Consider the following 20,037-nt stretch of genomic DNA (forward strand, 5'->3'; position numbering starts at 1 on the left):
ACACTGCTTATAAAGCGAGCAAATGTGCCCATTGAGGTGGTTGAAGAAAAACCGCGGTTGGCATGGTGCGGGAGAGGCGTGCAAGAAACGTCGCTTTGCGTACTTCAGAAGAGCATGCTTTCGGGCTAGTTGGTATTCCATTATGTTCATCTTGAGCGCACAGAAATACCACGGACAAAGAAGGCAAGGACAGGCGTTATGTCCTTGTCTTCTTTGTCGGTGTTATTTTTGTGCGCTGAAGATGAACGGGATTGGAGAAGCGGTTTCAAAACATGTACATAGAACCGAGCCCTCTAGTTTGAGGGCAATGGGAACACAAAGCCCACGCAGTGATGCCTGCGTGGGCATTGAAGCCTGCATTGAATTTTAACTCGTCACACATTTCTCCACTTTTGTTGTTACACCGAAGAAACACAACAGCACTTCGAATTTGAACCTAATCGCACTAATTTTTTGCCGTGTGCAACGTCGCAGGATTCTGGAGTGGGGGATGGTACTGCTGCAGGTGTTCGTGGATGCAGTGCCACAAATTTCTGCTGCTTGCAGTGAAGTGTAAGTACAAACAAGGTAGACAGGACCTGCATATCTCTCCCGCAATTACTATGATTCACGCTCACAATTGCATGCTGCCTTTAAACCCTCGCGAACATTGTCCCTAAAAGTGAATATTTTCTTGTGATGCGGATTACGATAGCAGTGTCTTGTTACTTGAATTGAGATTGAAATTTCTTTGGAAGATGTTGTTTCGGTGCTGTGATCCTGCTTTCACGAATTAGCCCTCAACGGTATTTGATTCTTAAACTTTTTTTACCACCTGTTGGCAGTGCTTTTCTGATTTCTACGGAGGCTGAGTACTAACCTTCCAAGGTTTGTGAGTAAAGGGCCGGAAGTTTCCTTGGAAACGTTTAAAAATATTAGAATATACTTGTTCATTCGACCCGTGTGCAGAGACGAATTAGGAGAGCTAGTGGGTGAAGCCATGGAAAAATTATTGCATTGGCCTATGTATGTCGTCACTACTGGCTGAAGTACCCTTTTGTACACGTAAACACATTGGCGTTTTTGTTTATATTATATTTTTATTTTCAAACGACCCAGTTAAGGACAAGTAAACACGTTTTATAAAAGCACTGAATTTCTTAGTGTAGGCAGTGTATAAACACTCTCATGGTTATGTGCCGGTCACATGGCCCGGGCACCTGGTGTAACCACCGAATGAGGGGAGACGTCATCAGTGTGGTTCTTCGGCGAATACATTTCCCTATAGTCCCACCTCCCCCTTGCGTGCCGCGAAGTGGGGCCACAAGTGGCTAACTGACCACACCAGTTTCGACTTCACCTCAAATAAAAATCACTTTTTGAACATTACCTAAAGCTCCACCTCAAAGGTGAGGCTGAGCTTCGGGTAGGCACGCTCACCACAGCATGCGACATTCCGTTTTCGGATAGGCACAAGCCGGGCACTTCCTATGTGCACCCAGCGCCATTGATTTATTTATTTTATTCAAGCAGGAGGTTCGTAGCTCAATGAGGTTTAGAAACGATAGGAAGTGATGGCTGGGTAGCACGCCTTTGTGCATCCAGTCATGGATGCCATTTTGGAGGGAGGATTGCCAGGGTCTTTTTCGATCGCGTAGCTGCCTGTTTTTCCGGGTAAGGATGGTCAGCTGTGTAGTAATCCAAGATATGCATTTAGGTCTGTAGCGGATTACTTTTTCTCGATTAAGGCATCCTTACGTCTTCTGAAGCTTGTGCAGTGACAGATAATAATGCGGCACTATTCCTGTCCCGCACAAGGTGCAAGTGGGTGTCGATGCAGAGGACGTGACTACATTAAACCCTTTGCTTATGATGTCTGGTGTGCCGGCTGCGCTTGCACAAGTCTTTGCGATTTGTTCTTGCCTGTTCAGGGTTTGTCAGCAGGAATCTCACCTGCGCAGTCTCGTCAAGGGGTTTGCGGCTTTCCTGCGGTAATTTGTCTCGATGTAGGTACGCCGTGTGCCCCGGTGTCCAGGATAGTCCGGTAGCCGCCAATCCTGGTAGTATTTGGGTTATCCTAACTTCTTCGAAGCCTCCAACACTGGGTTTCCATATTCTACAATATTTTAAAACTGCCAAATATCTAACCCATTTAGAAGCCCTCAGACGTGCTTCTGATCAGAAAGGTGAATTCCACTTCACTTCAGGAGCGGGTTACTCGAGTAACCCACTCCTGAAGTAAATGAAAATGATAATGATGATCATAATCATAATCACCAATACCAGCCTAATAGATCCACTGCAGCATGGAGGCCTCTCCCATCAACCTCCATCCGCTCTTGTTCTACGCTGCTCGAGTCAATTTTTACCCCTGCAGCTCTTATTTCGTCTTTCCATCGAGTTATTGGCTCTCCCCTTCTTCCAAACCCGTCTCCCCGTATCCACTCTGTTAGCCTGGTGGTCCACCGCCTATCAGTTCATCTAAGTCGATTTCTTTACCTTTATTTGAACCACGATATCTTCTACTCTACTTGTTTCCCTTATCCAGGAAGCTCGTTTCACCTCCCTTAATGTTACTCCTACAATTTTTCATTTCGTGGCGGGTGGAGCTACGCATAAAATATGCTTTCAAGTCATTTATTACGTCGCCAAGCTTCCGCTCCATACGACATCTCCGGAAAGACGCACTCTTAACCAGCATCACTTGGCGGGGAGTGAAACACGACTGGCCGAGAGCGAGCTGTTGAGGACAATACTTTACTGGTGTCATTTTTTACAAGTAGGGAGAACACGGCGCTGAACCGTGACAAAAAAAAAGGCGCTTAGATATGACGTTTCCGTGTTTAAATAAGTTGATTATAAGGGATTGACATGTGAAGAATGGCAGTGAACACCAATAAAAGTACAGCCGGCGCATTATTTCAATATACTGCGGGAGCGTCGACCGGCAAGTCGGTCAGCGCCTTATGGCGGTTAAAATGCGCGAACTGACAAAATTATTCCCATCAGCAGATGAGCAGGAGCATCGCGCCCAAACGATTCTCGTAGGCGACGCTGTTGCCACAAGCAAGGTACAACTTTCTTCCTTGAAAAAAGGTCTCAACATAGCGCGGAGGTCCACACACAAGAGTGTAGAAAGTTACAAGTCAGCCAACAAAAGAGCACGTGAACTGACATACTTTGCAATTTGCGACCACGACTACCACACTCCCTTCCTGAAAGTTATGAAGAACTTGGCGTGCGCCTAAGCACACGCTATTTTTCCGTTTCACACGGGAATCTCTCCCCCCCCCCCCAAAAAAAAAAAATTGCAAAGTGTGCGCAGAAAACAAAACAACACGAAAATCTATAAATCCTAATGGAACAACTAAACACCAGGCCATAACTTTAAACTGCGTAAATAAAGCGAAAACATCGCCCGCTTCCTCGCAACCTGTTAGTGGCAGAGTATGTGATCATGCCGAAACACTCAAATATCACGTATTCACCAGCTGTCGAAGCAAGAAACGTAACCCTGAATAGTTCGTAACCCCAATATCTGCTTCAGCTGCTTCAGAGCTATTTATCTGGGCCCCTTAGCTTCGGGCACCACTATTGAGCTTGTTACCACCTGTCTACCCACTTTCGCCAAACTGAGGCAATTTTTTATTCACTAAAGGAATTCACTCTTTCTCCATCGCTTAGCAAAAGCCAAACACCGTAAGTCAGCTCCGACGCTAGAGTACACGTCATCTCTCTTTTTAAACACTGGCACTGTTGCCCTGTTTCAAACTACAGGAAACACAATACCGCAACCTCTTACGCTCCCATGTCAAGCCACCTAAGCATAGATGGCGTCAGAGTTACCTGCCTTGCTACTAATAGCCGCTGTGGCTGATTTTGCTCTCTTCGCAGACCTTCAATGTTTTAAAAGCATGAATGGTAGGCGCCGCAACTGCGTTCCAATTGGTCGCGCGCCGCAAAAATATCGCTGTCCTGTCATACACCTTAAGCCTAATATAGGTGTCGTTCGTAACTTGTATAATGTACGGTTGCACAATGGTAGTTTTTCAAAACGTACACCCTTTTCCGTAATATTCTAAAATTATATTCAAGCTTCATTAAATCCAAATAACTATTTTTAATAATGCTAACTTTCATTGCCCTTGTAAGTTTATTTACATATTTGACCGTTATGCTAAACGGCAACGGCTCCAATGCTAAATTGTAATGAAGTCCATTTTCACACTAATAAAATTTTCTGCTGGACAACACGTTATTATTTGGTTGAATAACGTTCCTCTCAACACATGTCGTAATATTCACGCTCTGCATGTGTGTCCGCTATACAGGGTGATCAAAGTTAAGTCGACAGGTTTTTTTAGAAGATAGGCGCTTAGATTTACGCAAAGACCACTTCTACAGTGAGGTTATGCTCTCAGGGGGACACATAATTAGGAGATAATTGTTGATGTAGGTGGTTTAATTAACTAAAATTGGTTAATTAACTTTTTAGTGGCTGCAGTAACCAGGCATGTTTGTATTGGAAAGTTAGACGCAATCGTGTTTCTGCGCAGTTTCATTTGGTAGAATTCTTCTAGCTCATCCGTACAGAGATATTAAACTGCAAAGTTTAATTGCCGCTCCCATGATTATGCACGCTAGAAGTCAAGACCGCCGCATAGGTCCTCCCTTTTGTTGTGTTTCAAAAGCGGTTCCGAGTACTGCAGATTGCGATAACGCCAGGCAAGAAGGAATGGGTGCCAGTTATCATTTTTGCCTATGCCTCCACCCCTTTGTCGAAATAAACACCGTACACAGCAGCACGTCACAGAAGGGAGAAGCTTTGCGCCGGTGCAGACTATCTTGCATGAGTAATTATGCAAACTGCAATTAAACTTCGCCATTTGATATCTCGGACTACGGATGCGCTAGAAGAATTCTGCTAATTGAAACTGCGTAGAAACATAATTTTGTCTAACTTTCCAATACAAACATGCCTGATTACTGTAGCCACTAAAAAGGGAATCAATCAATTTTAGTTAATTAAGCCTCCGAAATCTATATTTACCTCCTATTTATGTGTCCCCCCGGACGCATAACCTCACTGTAGAGGTGCGCTTCGCGTAAATCTAAGCGCCTATTTAAAAAAAAAAACTGTCGACTTAACTTTGATCACCCTGTATAATTGGGGCAGTATCTGTGGTTGTATATGTTGCTACTTCACACAAATAAATGCGCAATATTTGATGGGCATTGTTTAATAGAGGTTGGTGCACGCAATAGTACTAACATTTATGAATTCACAAATAAACACAAAGGAACACAGGTCAAGGTCATTGAGAACTCTCTTTGTAGGAATCTAACGTGCACACAAGGGCTGTAGGTCTTAGGACACATGATTTTGGTACCTTTCTCGAATCTCGCTTGGTTGTTTGGTTTTGTCCGGATACTTTTGTTTGTCTGTGGGCTATCACACTTTGTTACATTAAATTTCGATCCTCCAAACATATTTTCAAGAAGCCCTGCCAAAAAAACCTCGAAAATGAGAAAACTTTGGTAAAGGCCCTTTTTTAAGCAACGTTATTTATGGCCGTATACCAACTATTTGTAAAGGGAATATGGAGTGAACTATATTCTTCTCCTTTTTTATCATAGGTCAGCGAGCTGTTACAGGGAACAAGAAAAGAGGAAGGAAATAATGAAAGACACCTTGTGCAACTTGGATGAGAGTCTGACGGAGGCGCACAGGATCCACGCCGACATTGTGAACGAACTGAAGAGAAGCCTGTGCGGGGCTAAGGAAGCCCACGAGAAAATGCTTGAGGATCTTCGAGAGGAAGAAGCACGTTTCTCCAAAGCAATGGAGAAGAAGCGAGAAAGAAGAATATTGATCGAAGAACTTGAAAGAAGAGAACTGCGAGAGGAGCAGGGAAGGAGAAAACCGAAGGGAGAGTACGGAAGATGGAGGAAATTGGAAGAGCAGGAGCCGAAAAGCCGGAGACAGCAGCAAGACGAGCACGAAACACGTCGAAGGATAAATCGAGACAAGAAAGGAACGAGTAAAATGGGTGGGAGACTGCTAAGATGGAAACAACTTGAAGAAGAGCACGAATTAATAGAAAAACTGGAAGATGAACAAGAAAGGAGTAAACAACAGGAACGGGAAAGATGGACAGTACTTGGAGAAGAGTACGAAATCATCAGAAAGCTAGAAGTGCAAGAGATGGAAATAGAACCTGAAGCCGAGCAGAGATCTTATATTTCTACTCACTTTGGTATTTGTATTACTTCGAATGACTCAGGGAAGAGTTCCTGTGCAGTTATGTGATGTGCAAAAATGCCGACGAACACTGAATACCACGACGACTTTTCTGACGCCTCTTAGAGTCAGAGGGGCAATCATAGGCTCTCTTTGTGTTGATAACAAACCTGTAGTTACTTCTCTGTCAATTCATCACTCTTTATATCACAGTGTTATTTATTCTCTTGAGAAATTGTTTATGCTGGAGCTGAGTAGGCGGAGTTTCAAACAAAAAAAAGGAAAAATCACAAATGAATATTTTACACAAGAGTGAGGAAGTAAGTCAAAACATTTTATGCTACAGAAAACACGAGCTTCGGACGCACTCCTGTTGGAAGTGTTCCCTCCAGCCTAAAACCAAAGTTACAAATCAAATAATTATTTTGTTTTCTCCTCAAAAAGAGAGGGACAAAATGGAAAAACCTGCACCTTTACAGACTGATGGAGTCTATACAACCCAGATTTTATTTTGTTCGCCGCGAGTTTGTAACATGCAATAGTTCTCTTGCATTATCGGGAGTACACAAAGTTTTTTATAAACAATTATTTTCCACCTTGGAAAAAGGAAAAAAGTCAATTCACCATAGTAAATAAAATAAACAGCAGAATAAAAGCAGTTTCTCAAAAAACTATGAGCAATGCAGTACATACACACACCTATACACAGAGACAATGATAAAACAAGAGTAAGTTTAGACATGTGAAAGCAAGAGTCTGACATAGTTTTGTGAGTAAATAATGGGCATTTAACACACATCTTGTAGCGGCATTCAGTATAATTCATTGATAAAAAATTATGGAAGATGAAAAACAAAAGGGAAAAAAATAAGAAGGCACAATACAGTGCAACTAAACTCCACCAAGAAAACAATGCCTCGCCTAATTCAGAATAAAAAAAAATGCCTAACCACCGTACAAGTCGACTTTGTGGAAATGTGTACATTCGGTGAAGAACGATTATTTAGAAGCGTTGCAATGTTACGAGATATAAACTGAGAGCCCAAGACAAAAGAAGTCAAACCATGGCTTTTGTTCTTTGGTTTTGAATTTAGAACGCTGTTCGAAAAGATTCGACAAGTATGTAAACTAGTTATTTTGCATACGAGTAGATGTCTTATATGTACATGCAAGACGAGAGCCGTAGAGATATTGCACTGGCGGCACTGTATGAGCGGAGAAAATATTGTGTTCATGAAAATTGTGAGGGATGTGAGCAATAGTTTGTATTAGTTATTCTTTGCGTACTATTATTTTAATAATGTTTTCGAAGTACCTTCCCAGCATAAATCACAATAAATGAGCACGAGTAAAAATAGTACATTAAACAAAATTCGTCTTACGGCCACAAAAACATGACGATTTATTTTTAGCTCTCCATTAACACTTTTTAATTTGCTGCATACCTGTTCAACATGCAAATGCGAGGTTAAATTTTCAAAAAAATATATTGCTACGTTTTTTATGATGATCAATGATTTCAATATTTTCCGTTTCCGCATGTCCTTTATTTTACATTAAAGGTTGTATTTTCGGTTCGGTACAGCATTGCCTACGTTTTCTTAGTATTGTCATGAAATTATATTTACACCACTTGGAAATCTGGAGTGGTATTTTAATCACCTAGTATATCAAGCTATTTTGTCTACTCCGCGCAACTGAATTGATGTATCATCCGCGTAGCCTATCCATAAAGTGTCATCAGAAGTTTGAAAAGTATGAGTTATATATATCATAAATAAAACAGGGCCAAAATTTCTAAGCTGAGGTACACCGGTAGTTACATGTTTCTTGTCACAATGTACACCTTGGTGGGTTACATAGTTGTTTCTTGTCACAATGTACACCTTGGTGGGTTACATAGTAATACGTATATTTTAAATAGGAACCCTGATGTTCGTTTGCATTTCTACGTACACTGTGTTGTACTCATTCAGGTAATATTATTTATGGTTTCCGGAACCAAAGGCTTTGAAGAAATCCATACATAACCCTAGTACGACGCTCTTTCGTTCCAGTGCATCTAAAAAGTACTCTTCTATTGATAGCAAGGCAAGTTCCGTAGATTTGACTTCTTGAAAGCCGTATTGCTCAGTGAAAAGAAGCGAATGCTTAATAAAGAGCGCACTCTGACGAGAATGTGTTATTTTTCAAGACCTTTGAACAGTTTAAGTAAAATAGATATCAATGTAATGTTACTTGCGTTATTTTTATCACTGCCTTTATTTATGGCGCTATAACTTTTGCTATTTGCATTTTGCAAACAAAAAAGCCAGTTTCTAGGGCTAAATTGTACAAACGTTTAGTGATTGCAGCCAAAACTATCACGGATTACTTAACTGGGTCTGTCTGCATATAGTTGGGACCTTTGGACTTCGAGTTTTTAGATTCCTTGAAGCCATTTATAATCCAAGTCTAATTTCAGGGGAAACTATTATGCTGCTAGTAAATTGTGGGGTTTTGTGTGGAGGAAAATAATGCTTATGTGACAGCTGTAATGCATCAGAGCGCAATCCCCAAGGTGATTAGATGACGAGCCATACAGGAAGAAAGGGCCGAAGATGAAGAGTAAGAGAATGGTAGGCTCAAATTTCCGGCCAAGAAAGGAACCAACCACGGAACGCCGCAATAAACAAACGTGAGGCAGCGGCGAATAGCCCAGATCAAGCGCGGCTTACGCAAACAGCTAATGGAAAAATGGAAGGAAGCGAGACAGCAGTAGCAAGCAGCACGAGAACAGGACCGACTGGGAGGAGCGAGCCAGGGAGATGTGGCCAGGCCTTAACAGCAACACGAATGCTTGGGTTGGAGCGGGCTTACAACGCATATATCTGTCCCAACTTCCGAATCCCACCGACAATAATATGCATTGGCAACCCCAGAGATGACTTCCGGGCGCCTGCGTCGAACATCTTTGACGGTCCCCTAATGCGACGCTTCCGGATCCTCCAGTGCACCTCGTGCTGCGGGGGTTACCACAAAAGTAGCCATAGAGAAAGCAGGACGTCGAGACGCGCAGCTCCAGCGACGCCGGCATAACCACCAGACGACCATGCATATTACCGCATCGCGGCCATGTGAGGTTACGCCCCCCGTTAATGACTTCGACAATGGCAGGGCGTCCAGTAGGGGCACGAAGCCGTAGGTCTTAAATGAGAGGGCCCTTCAATGATACATTGTGAAGACTGCAATTAATGCGTTGAGGATTTATTTCTGAAGCTTGTTTAGAGGGTACATTGTTGTGTGCTTGCGTGCTGGCATGTTGTGCGGTTTGGGGTGGGGTTATTTGGGTTACAGAATAAATGTATTTCTGCGTAATCAACCAACAGCTTTCCCTCATCCATCTTTCTCGGCCGATTGAGACGCACCGCGCTGAGAACACCCCCTGGGTCGCCTGCTGAGAAAAAAATATATTATTAAATGCGAAATCCCTTTGCATCTACCGATGTAAGTGTGCACGATTATACTTTGAACGGACGTTTTATTTCTTGGTCGAATATATTAGTTACCACGCTTCCGTAACTTGTCAATGTTAACTGCTACGCTATCAAAATAAGCAGAAACAGTATCTTTTGCTTCCCCCGGTTTAGCATTCAGTTTCAATCGGTAGTGTTTAAAACACGCAGTTTTCCTGAGTCCTATGTTCGCATACATTTTGGGATAAATAAAAGTGGTTTCTCTCTCTCTTTCTCCACAGTCTAGGGCACCTTGATACTTTTGGGGGGATGCGCCGTCTGCACCGAAATAAGCTGACGTTTGAGGCCCAGTTTCTCAACAGTTTGAACATTTTTGAATATTTTAACTTCTGTTTAATTGATCGGGACTGCGGGAACGGCCAGTCAAGCTGCATTAAAGTAGCTTGAATGGGCGATCGGCCCCATTGATCAGTGGCAGCAACAGGAAATTTATACAACTGGTAGAGACAGTCGGAAAAAAACGAAGGCGAATTATACAAAGGGTATTCTCCGTATCAGCAAGTGCAGCATTCACAAGAGTGGAGAAGCAAAAAACAAAGTACGAACATAAAGCTTACTACAAGACGACAAAGACAAGACGACATTTATAATACGGGGGAAGCGCAGGACGAATTTATCGATAAAAAATTCCCGCCATCTCCATGAAGTGAATGATGAGGAGAAGGGCGAAGCTAAAATGCTTATCGGTAAAACCGTGAAACATTCGCCCAAACATCATATAAAGAGTCGACACGTTGTTATAGGTCTTCTTGACGACGCGCACCATCTGAATGAGTGAAGGACATAAGGCGCGTTCGTAGCCATGCTCGCGTCACAATTTGTAGCGCAGTGGGAAGAGCGCCACGTACCTCCCGTCGCGGCCAGAGTCGTGCGATCGAAACCGGGCGCCGCCGCGTCAAGACCACCACTCCTCGCTCGCAAAGCTAGAGACGTCCCACCGCTCCATTGACAAGCCCGTCGACGAAGTCGATGTTTGTGGTGGTCATGTAGGGCTTGTTTGGGACGATGAGAATCTCCATGGGTAAAGTTGGCAAATTCGGTGTGTGACATTTTAAATGCAGAGCATTTCAGTAACTCACGATGTCACCCGCGTTGACGTCCGTAGTCCGCACCGTCGTTGTCCCTACTATATAAAAAAAATACTATCCGGCGCCCGGTTTCGATCCCTCGACCCTGCGGGCGGAACGCAATGTACATGATGCTCTACCCACTGCGACACAAAGCCAACACAGGAATGGGACGCTACGAACGCGCCTTATATCGTTGACTCATTCAAATTACTGCTGGCGAGCGCTCTCTCGTCAGCAGTTGCCACAAGTGCAACAACATTAACGTAACGCAAACTACTTACTTAACGTCATGCGCCCCCGGAAATGCTCTGCATTTGATCGTGCCCCTCGCGAGGGGGATGTTCCTGGCTTCGCTCGAAAGCCGGCCTGGAACGCAGTGCGGACGTCTTTTTAAATGCAGAGCATTTCAGTAACTCACGATGTCACCCGCGTTGACGTCCGTAGTCCGCACCGCACCCCTCCCTACTATATATAAAAAAAAATACTATCCGGCGCCCGGTTTCGATCCCTCGACCCTGCGGGCGGAACGCAATGTAGATGGTGCTCTACCCACTGCGCCACAAAGCCGACACATAATGGGACGTTACGAACGCGCCTTATATCGTTGACTCATTCAAATTACTGCTGACGAGCGCTCTGTCGTCAGCAGTTGCCACAAGTTAAACAACATTAACGTAACGCAAACTACTTAACGTCGTGCGCCCCCGGAAATGCTCTGCATTTGATCGTGCCCCTCGCCAGGGGGTGTTTCACTGCGTCTTCTCTCGGTCGCGGGACCCGTGGCGCCATCTGGCGGAGGCGCGGCACAACTCGTAGCACTTTCTTTGAAAAAGCGCCTCGAAAGCGCGGCAAATATGAAATAGGGATGACGCGCTTTCGAGAGAGAGAGAGAGAGACTTTATTATAAGTAACCCGGCTTCAGGGGGAGCACCTCACAGGGTTCCGCCCTGACCTTAGTGTCCAGGGACACGGGACTGGACGATCGTCTTCAAGGTCCCGCGAGCGGAGCGCGAGGAGTGCCGGGGGCGCCGGTGAGGCGACCGGCCTCCTGCTCGGTCCGCCGCTGCGTACCCAGAGCCGTCGCCAGCAGCTGAGTTACCGCGGATTGCGATGCGAAGTCCTTAGCCATCAGTCCTAGAGTCACCCACTCGAGGATGGTCCGTGGATGTCCCCTGCGTTCATGTTCATCACATCCCCATAGCACGTGGGGTAAGTCCGCGATCACCACACCACACACACTGCACATGTTCGACGGATAGAGTCCAGGGCACACATGATGCGCCAAGGCTGGGGTGAGCACCGATCCCGTCTGGAGTTGGCGGAGATGTACTTCTTCTCTAGTGAGACTACGATGTGGTCGGGCCATCTTTCGCATTCGCGCCCTGTACCACTCGAGCACGTCACTGTACCCGGTGATAGGGCTGAAGTCGTTCTCGTGGTCGTCGCGGCTGGCAACCGCGTCCCCGTCCGTTGTCGAAGGTCCGTATGCCGTCGCGCGGTGTGCGAGCTCGCGCGCGATGGTGTCGGCATCTTCGTTTCGGTTGGGAGTGCCTCTCTGTAGTCGACCGACGTGAGCCGGGAACCAGCGGAGGTAAACCCGACCGCCTCTGTGCGGAGGTAGTATTTCGTGAGCGACACGGCCCACCGTCATCCTGCTGTAGTTGTTGATTGCTGTCAACGAGTCGCTAAGAACTGTGCTGACTTGTAGGGGTCGGCACGTGAGCGCCAGTGCGATGGCCGCCTCCTCGGCTTGTGTTGCCGTATCCACTCGTACGCTGCCAGCAGCAACACACTCCCCAGTGCTTGCTCGTACTACCGAGAGCGCATATGTCCCTACTCTGTGAGGGTATGCTGCTGCGTCAACATAGTACGCGTCAGCGTCGTTTTCGTACGTGTGCGCCAGAGCGTTTGCTCGCGCCTTCCGGCGTCCGTCGTCGGTCCCCGGCTGGACGTTGCGGGGAGGCGGAGGGACGACTAGTTGCAACGAATGGAGAAGCTTTCGTCTTTCATCATGCTTCGGGTAATCATCTTCTTTCTCTTCCGCTGCTGAACTGGTTCCCTCCGGAGAGGTTAGGCCCAGTCTGCGCAAGATAGTTCTGCCAGTTTTGGTGACTCCGAGTCGCACGAGCTGCGAGGTGCGCTGGGCTTCGCCGATCTTCTCCAAAGTATTATGCATTCCCAGATCCGCTAGAGCAGCGTTGCTGGTCCCGGGGAGCAGACCCATGATCGCTTTATACGCCTTGCGTATGGCGGCGTTGATTTTATCCCTTTCATGTCTGAGCCATTTATGGAACGACCCTACGTATGCGACGTGGCTGACGACGAATGCCTGAGCCAACCTGAGCAAACTGGCTTCCTTCATTCCCTGCTTCCTGGTGGCGACTTGCTTTATGAGGCGGGTCGCTATGCCTATCTTTGTGATCAATCGGTCCACTGCTAAAGAGTTTCCGCTGCCGGTGTTAATATGCATTCCGAGGACACGCAGGGCGTTCACGTGCGGGATGACGCCGCCGTCTCTCGTGCGTAGCGTGATCTCCGAGGCCTCTTTCGCCGCAGACTGGCGCCAGTGGCCCGCAGGGGGAAGACTGAGAAGTTCAGACTTCTGGGGAGAGCAGTACAACCCCGTGCCCTGAAGTAGTTCTTCGATGCAGTCGATGGCCTGTTGTAGGGTGGTCTTTAGGTGTCCAATCGTGCCCCCGTTCATCCAGATCGTCACGTCGTCCGCATAGATGGTGTGATTCACGGACGGTATGCGAGTCAGGCCCTCGGCGATTGGCAGCATGGCAAGGTTAAAGAGGAATGGAGATATGACCGCTCCTTGTGGGGTTCCCTGTCCTCCTAGTTCGCGCTCCTCGAGCTGCAGCTCCCCGGCCTGTAGCTGCACCGTCCTGCAAGACAGGAAAGATCGTATGTAGTCGAATGATCGCTTCCCCAGGCCAATTCGACAGACTTGCTGAAGGATGGCTGAGTGGCGCACGTTATCAAACGCGCTCTTGATGTCGAGCCCCAAGATGGCTCTGCAGTCGACAGTGCTGGGATGTTCGAGCAAGTCGTTCTGCAATAGGAGCATGGCGTCTTGGGTGCTGAGCTTGCTGCGGAAGCCCAGCATTGTGCAAGGGTATAGACCCCTGCTTTCCACGTAGTCCTGCCATCTATTATTTAAAACGTGCTCCAGGGCCTTTCCCACACAGGAGGTGAGAGATATTGGCCTGAGGTTCTCAATGTTGGGTGGCTTGCCCGGTTTAGGAATCAGAACTGTGCGGGCAGTCTTCCATTGTTTGGGCACGCATCCCGTTCGCCAGCACTCATTGAAGAATTTGGTTAACGTTGTGACATCGCCATCCGCTAGGTTCCGCAGCGTCTTGTTCTGTATTCTGTCTGGCCCCGCCGCCGACTTGCAGTTTAGCTCATTGAGGGCTCGGCGGACCTCGAACTCGCTAATGTCAGCGTCTAGTATGGCGTTGTCCTCTCCAGTGTATTCCGGATGGGTGACTGCCGGTGCTGAGGGTATGTATTTGTTGCTTAGGTAGTCCTTGACTCCGGCTTCGCCCTGCTGCTTGATGGCTGCGTGCAGGATCTGTTCAAGTCTGTGTTTTTGATACGACTTGCTCTGCTGCTCGTCCCGAAGGTGACGGAGGAGTCGCCAGGTGCGGCTCACGTGCAGCTGCCCGTCTGCCTCTTTGCATATGGCAGACCAATGCTGTCTAGATAGATGTCGGCTATACGCCTCGATTTCTTTCCCAAGGCGTGCGACTCGTTTGCGTAGTGTCTTGTTCGTTCTGTTCCTCTTCCATCTGCGCTGCAGCGACCTTCGCGCCTCCAGCATGTGGGCCAAGCGGGAGTCCAACGCGGGGATGTCACTCTCTGTTACCGTTTCGGTGGTCGCTCGCCGGACCGTCTCGTTTACTTGTGCGGCCCACTCGACGACGCTTCCGCAGCTCGTGTGGGTGCTGAGCTCACGGAAAGCGTTCCAGTCCGTCATTCTATGCGTTCGTCCCCTATGAGCCGCGCTCGGGACGGGGAGTTCAAGCCCGACCTCTATAATATAGTGGTCACTCCCGAGGTTCATGCCCGTGTTTTTCCATCGAGCCGGCGTCCCGGTCGGCGCATGGATGAAGGCGAGATCTGGGGTAGTGTCCCGTACCGTTGAGGTGCCGATACGCGAGGGCTGCGAAGCATCTGTACAGAGGTTGAAGTCGGCATTCTCCGCTTCCTCCAGAAGATTCCTGCCTTTGGCCGTCGTACGCGGGTACCCTAGTTCCTTGTGAGCCGAGTTGAAATCCCCCCCCACTACGCATAGAGCGCCTGGGGTGAGTTATCGGGCCCTTTGAAACATCGTCTTGAATCTCTGGTGGCCGTGTTGCGGGTTGCTGTACACGTTCACGGCGGTCAGGGAAGTCCGGTGACTCTTTTTACCCACGACCACTTCTATAGCACACATTTCGAGTGCTGTCTGGCTTCCCTGAGGTGGGTCGAGGGGGATGAAAGTGATCCCTTTGCGGATGAATATGCACACACCTTGTGCCGCTCCTTTGCCGTGAACGCGCGCGCTAGGCGGCGCAGCGTGCACGCGGTATCCGGGTAATTTGGGGGGATCTTCCGAATGTGTTTCCTGAATCATAATAATTTCCGGGGGTTCCGCAATGGTGCCCAAGATTTGTTGTAGTAATGCCTTGCGGCGCTGGAAGCCATTGGCGTTCCAGTGCCAGATTCGGAAGAAAGTCCTATTGGGAGCCATCATCACGGGTTGTTATAGGCGTTCCATGTTGTTTACCCGCAAGGGAGTCGATTATGAGTTTTTTTAGTTCTGCAATTTCTTTCTTGATGTTGGCTTCCACGGAGGCGACTTTCTCGCCGAGTGCTTTGATTTGCCCGGCCTGTTTATCGACTCGTTTGCCTAATTTATGGATACGGACGCCGTAGTTGATGCCGGCGTCCTCTACCGATGGGATCCTGATCTCTTCGCTGACGAAAGGTTCCTTGGCATTGCCGTTGTTAGTCTCCTCTGCAGATGGCTCTTCGGTCATATCGTCCTCGTCGGTGTTGTTCGTTGTCACCGCTCGCTTTCTGATTTTACTGGGCGGTTGGTGATGGGGCGATGTAGTGATTGGCTCGCGGGCTGGCGTGAGGGTCGGCGGTCTCTGCACACTGCCGAGTTGCCAGCCTGTTTCTTCAGCCCTCTCCGTCGGTGCCGCCGTGCACCCCAATTGCGCCGCCAGCAGCCTATTAATCATTTCTTTCTGCTCCTTGACAGTCTCTTGCAGCTGTACTATGATTTCCCGGAGCGCGGCCACTTCGCTGCCGCCGGCGTTGTCCTCTCTGTTTCCGCGGGGAGGAGGTCCGCTTCCCTTTCTTTGCGCTGGTTTCTTCTCGCCTCGCGCTGGGGGAGGGTAACCAGAGGTGACCGTCGCCCATGTTGCTCGATTATTGGAGAGACTGCGACCTCGTTCATTATTATTTTCCGCGCTCTTGCCTCTGTGTCGGCTCTGTGGCCTTTGCCGTGCCTGAGCACGGACGCTCCGGTCGGGTAATTTTGGGAAGTCGAAGCCGACCGTATTATCATTCGAGCCGTTATGTGGCCGTTCCTTGCTCGCCGCTTGCCGTTGGCGTACGACAAAAGGGGTTTTGTATTTGTTACGGCACTTTCCCGTACCGGATGGATGGGGGCCTCCACATAGTTTGCACCGCGGTTTGGAGCTAGCTTGGTGGTTTTCCGGCGGGTTGTGTAACCCGCAATCGAAGCAGACCTTTTTTTCCGGGCGGGGGCAGACGTCCTTGCGATGCCCAATCTCCCCGCATGACCGGCATACTTCCTTGTGTTGCTTGTATAATCGACACCTCTTCATGAGGCTAGCGAATTTGACGTACTGAGGAACGTTGTGTCCTTCGAAGATGATGATTGCGCTCGTTTCCCCCATTCGATGAGCGGCGAGTACAGTAGGATTGCGATCTCCCAGCAGGCATGCATTGATGTCTGCCTGCGTGTATGCCGGCGGGACACCGTATATGATGCCTTTGACTGTGTCGTTAGGCGCGGCACGATATGCGAAAATTTCATATCTGTTGCCTCGAAGTGCGATCGTCCTGACCTTGTCGTATCGATTAGCTCTCTTTTGGCTTGGAGTACTGATGACGATGATATTCTGCCCTACGTTAGGACAGACAGTGTCTTTCAGCGTCTCTTCCAATGGTATTTGGGCGGAGGCTGCCATGGCCGCCACGAATTCAAGAAGATCCTGCCTCCTGAGAGCGAAGCCGCATCGCGGGCGGACGATGATTTTGTGGTCGTTTTCAGGCAAGTTCGGCATGCGCGCCGTTCTTGCGAGCTTGATGTTAGCTCTCTGCGTGATTTGCGCCCGCGTTGCATGCGATCGCTTACCGGGAGAGCGAGGACGATGCTGCTGCGATTGCCGGTCCTTGCCCGGCGGCCCGTCCTTGTAGGTGCTCTCTTCGCTCTTCTTTCGTCTACGTCGGGTAGCGACGACCCATCCCGCGTGTTCTTCCTCCTCCTGGCTAGCCGAGAGTGCCTCGTCGATCGTTGTTCCCCGCACTCGAACGGTCATACGGCCGGCGGTGCGGCCCACGTGGTCACCGGAGTCTTCCATCTCGTTCACCTCCATTGCCGCCAGAAGATGTTCGGATGCTTCCGTTGCTCCGTTCTTCACATCGGCGGCGTTCCCGGGCCCGAGGAGATCCGCGCCGGAAGTGGTGTTCGTTGCGACGGCCGAGGCCGTCGCTGGGCCTAACCGCTCGTCCGTTAGGCCTAGCTGCCGAGCGGCCACGTTGAGACTTGAAGTGGGCGTAAAACGCCGAAAAATGCTCCGATCTTCCAAGGCAATCCGCCGACGCGGCTGCTTTGTGTATAGACTCGGCGGCGAGCGTCCCGGGATTCTGGTGCCGACCGAACCCCATTTTTTTACCTAACCGGCCAAACCGCTTCCGCTCACTGACTAGCCAGAGTCACTGTTAATTATTAATCACTGGTAATAATTAGAGGAGATCGGGCGTAACTGGCGATGGCTACGTCGGCCTTGGCTCCAGTGAGCGGGAGCGGTTCGGCCGCTCAAGTAAAAAACCAAGACCGACTGCTCTCAACGCGTGAATTGTAAAGCGGGCGTGAAGTTTTGTTTTTTTACGTGTCTTGAGCTCGCAGACGACGAACGACAACTTCTTCTTCCTCTCCTCCTTGTTGGATAGCAACGAACGCGTTGAACGTTTTGACCTCTTCGTCCAATCTTTGGTTGGCCAATCCCTAGGGGCATCCTGCCACAATCATCACCAGCGGTATGTACACGGCGCAACGAGGGACGGGACGCGTATTTCCAAACGCTTCGCTGCACAGAGCACCCACGTGACAAGTCTGTTCGCGCGATGGAGAACGGTAATTCAACGTGGTCATTGGCTGCGCCCCAAACCTAAAGCGACCTAAACCATACTAAATAACCATTATTTACAAAAACCACGCGTAGATTTGAGTTTAGAAAACAAGCAAAAGGCGACATGAAGGACTTGAAAAACTACAGGCCGATCAGCTTACTGTCAGTCGTCTACAAGGTATTTACCAAGGTAATCGCTAACCGAATCTCTGCAACCTTAGATTTCAGTCAACCTAAGGAACAAGCAGGGTTCCGTAAAGGTTATTCAACAATGGACCATATTCACACGATCAATCAGGTGATAGAGAAGTGCGCTGAGTATACTCAACCCCTATATATAGCCTTCATAGATTATGAGAAAGCATTTGACTCGGTCGAAACCCTAGCAGTCATTCAGGCATTACGGAACCAGGGGGTAGATGAGCATTATGTAAGAATACTAGAGGATATCTATAATGGGTCTACAGCTACTATCATCCTCCACAAGGAGAGCAGTAAAATACCTATAAGGAAGGGTGTCAGACAAGGAGACACAATCTCTCCAATGTTATTCAAAGCATGCTTACAAGAAGTATTCAGAACGTTGGATTGGGAAGAGGTGGGAGTAAGGGTTAATGGAGAATACCTCAGTAACCTCAGATTTGCTGATGGCGTTGCCTTGCTAAGTAACTCGGGGGACGAATTGCAAAGCATGCTTTCCGCAATGGGCGAACAGAGTAGAACCGTGGGCCTGAAAATTAATATGCAGAAAACTAAAGTAATGATCAATAACCTCGGGACAGCACAGCAGTTTGAGATAGATGGCGAGGCAGTGGAAGTGGTAAGCGAATATATATACTTAGGCCAAGTTGTGACCCCAGATCCCAACCATGAGGCAGAGGTAATTAGAAGGATCAGAATGGGGTGGGGTGCATATGGCAGACATTATCAGATAATGAATAGCAGCCTACCATTGTCGTTGAAGAAGAAAGTGTATGACAGCTGCATCTTACCGGTACTCACCTACGGGGCAGAAACTTGGAGGCTCACTAAGAGGGTTCAACTTAAATTGAGAACGACTCAGCGGGCAATGGAGCGGAAAATGATAGGTGTAACATTACGGGACAAGAAGAGAGCGGAGTGGGTCAGGGAGCAAACTGGTGTTAAAGACATATTAGTAGAAATTAAGAAGAAGAAATGGACTTGGGCAGGGCATGTAATGCGAAGGCAAGATAACCGCTGGTCATTAAGGGTAACAGAGTGGATCCCTAGAGAAGGCAAGCGCTGCAGGGGGCGGCAGAAAGTTAGATGGGCAGATGAGATCAAGAAGTTTGCGGGGATAAATTGGTCACAGTTGGCACAGGACCGAGGTAATTGGAGAATAATGGGAGAGGCCTTTGCCCTACAGTGGGCGTAGACAGGCTGGTGATGATGAAATTTACAAAAAAATAGGCGATGAAAAAAAAACTAATAGACCCGCTGGGGCTCGAACCCAAGCCGTCAGCACAAGTACTCAGTGCTCTACGTCAAAGAGACTGCAGAGCCAGAACGTTGGGTTCGTTTTAGCAGGCGCTCAAAACAATAGCGCGCGCAGTGACATCACACATGTCACGTGGGTGCTCCGTGCAGCCAGCGAAATGTTTGGAAACACGCAGACGAGACAGGGACCGGGCAAGAGGAGCTTCAGCCCTAAAATATGTTGGGCAACTTATTATACAGTTCGTGCAGGCAGTAGCGAAAAAAAGAAGTTATACAAAACCTAGCCTCCGTATTTATCGTAGAGCACACACTGTAGCCCTCACAACTTCCAGCTCGTTATTAATCACGTAAGCCGGAGCGCAGAAAAGAAACAGGCTAGGAGTACAAAGCTTGCTGGA

At 48.2% G+C, this 20,037-nt stretch overlaps 1 protein-coding gene across 1 annotated transcript in view; it reads left to right on the forward strand.

Annotated features, from left to right (window-relative positions):
- The window catches only part of LOC144142125 (uncharacterized), a 35,166-nt gene extending 28,680 nt beyond the window's left edge, over nt 1–6,486 (forward strand). Inside the window, exons 4-5 of the mRNA XM_077673529.1 lie at nt 475–552; nt 5,617–6,486. Of these exons, the coding sequence (XP_077529655.1) occupies nt 475–552; nt 5,617–6,289 (751 nt within the window). The 3' untranslated portion in view covers nt 6,290–6,486. The remainder of the gene's footprint in view (nt 1–474; nt 553–5,616) is intronic.
- Nucleotides 6,487–20,037: the final 13,551 nt, after the last annotated feature.

The sequence above is a fragment of the Haemaphysalis longicornis genome, unplaced genomic scaffold (assembly GCF_048455015.1).
Source record: "Haemaphysalis longicornis isolate Haplotype H1 unplaced genomic scaffold, Haemaphysalis longicornis Haplotype H1 scaffold_6, whole genome shotgun sequence".
Lineage (NCBI taxonomy): Eukaryota > Metazoa > Arthropoda > Arachnida > Ixodida > Ixodidae > Haemaphysalis > Haemaphysalis longicornis.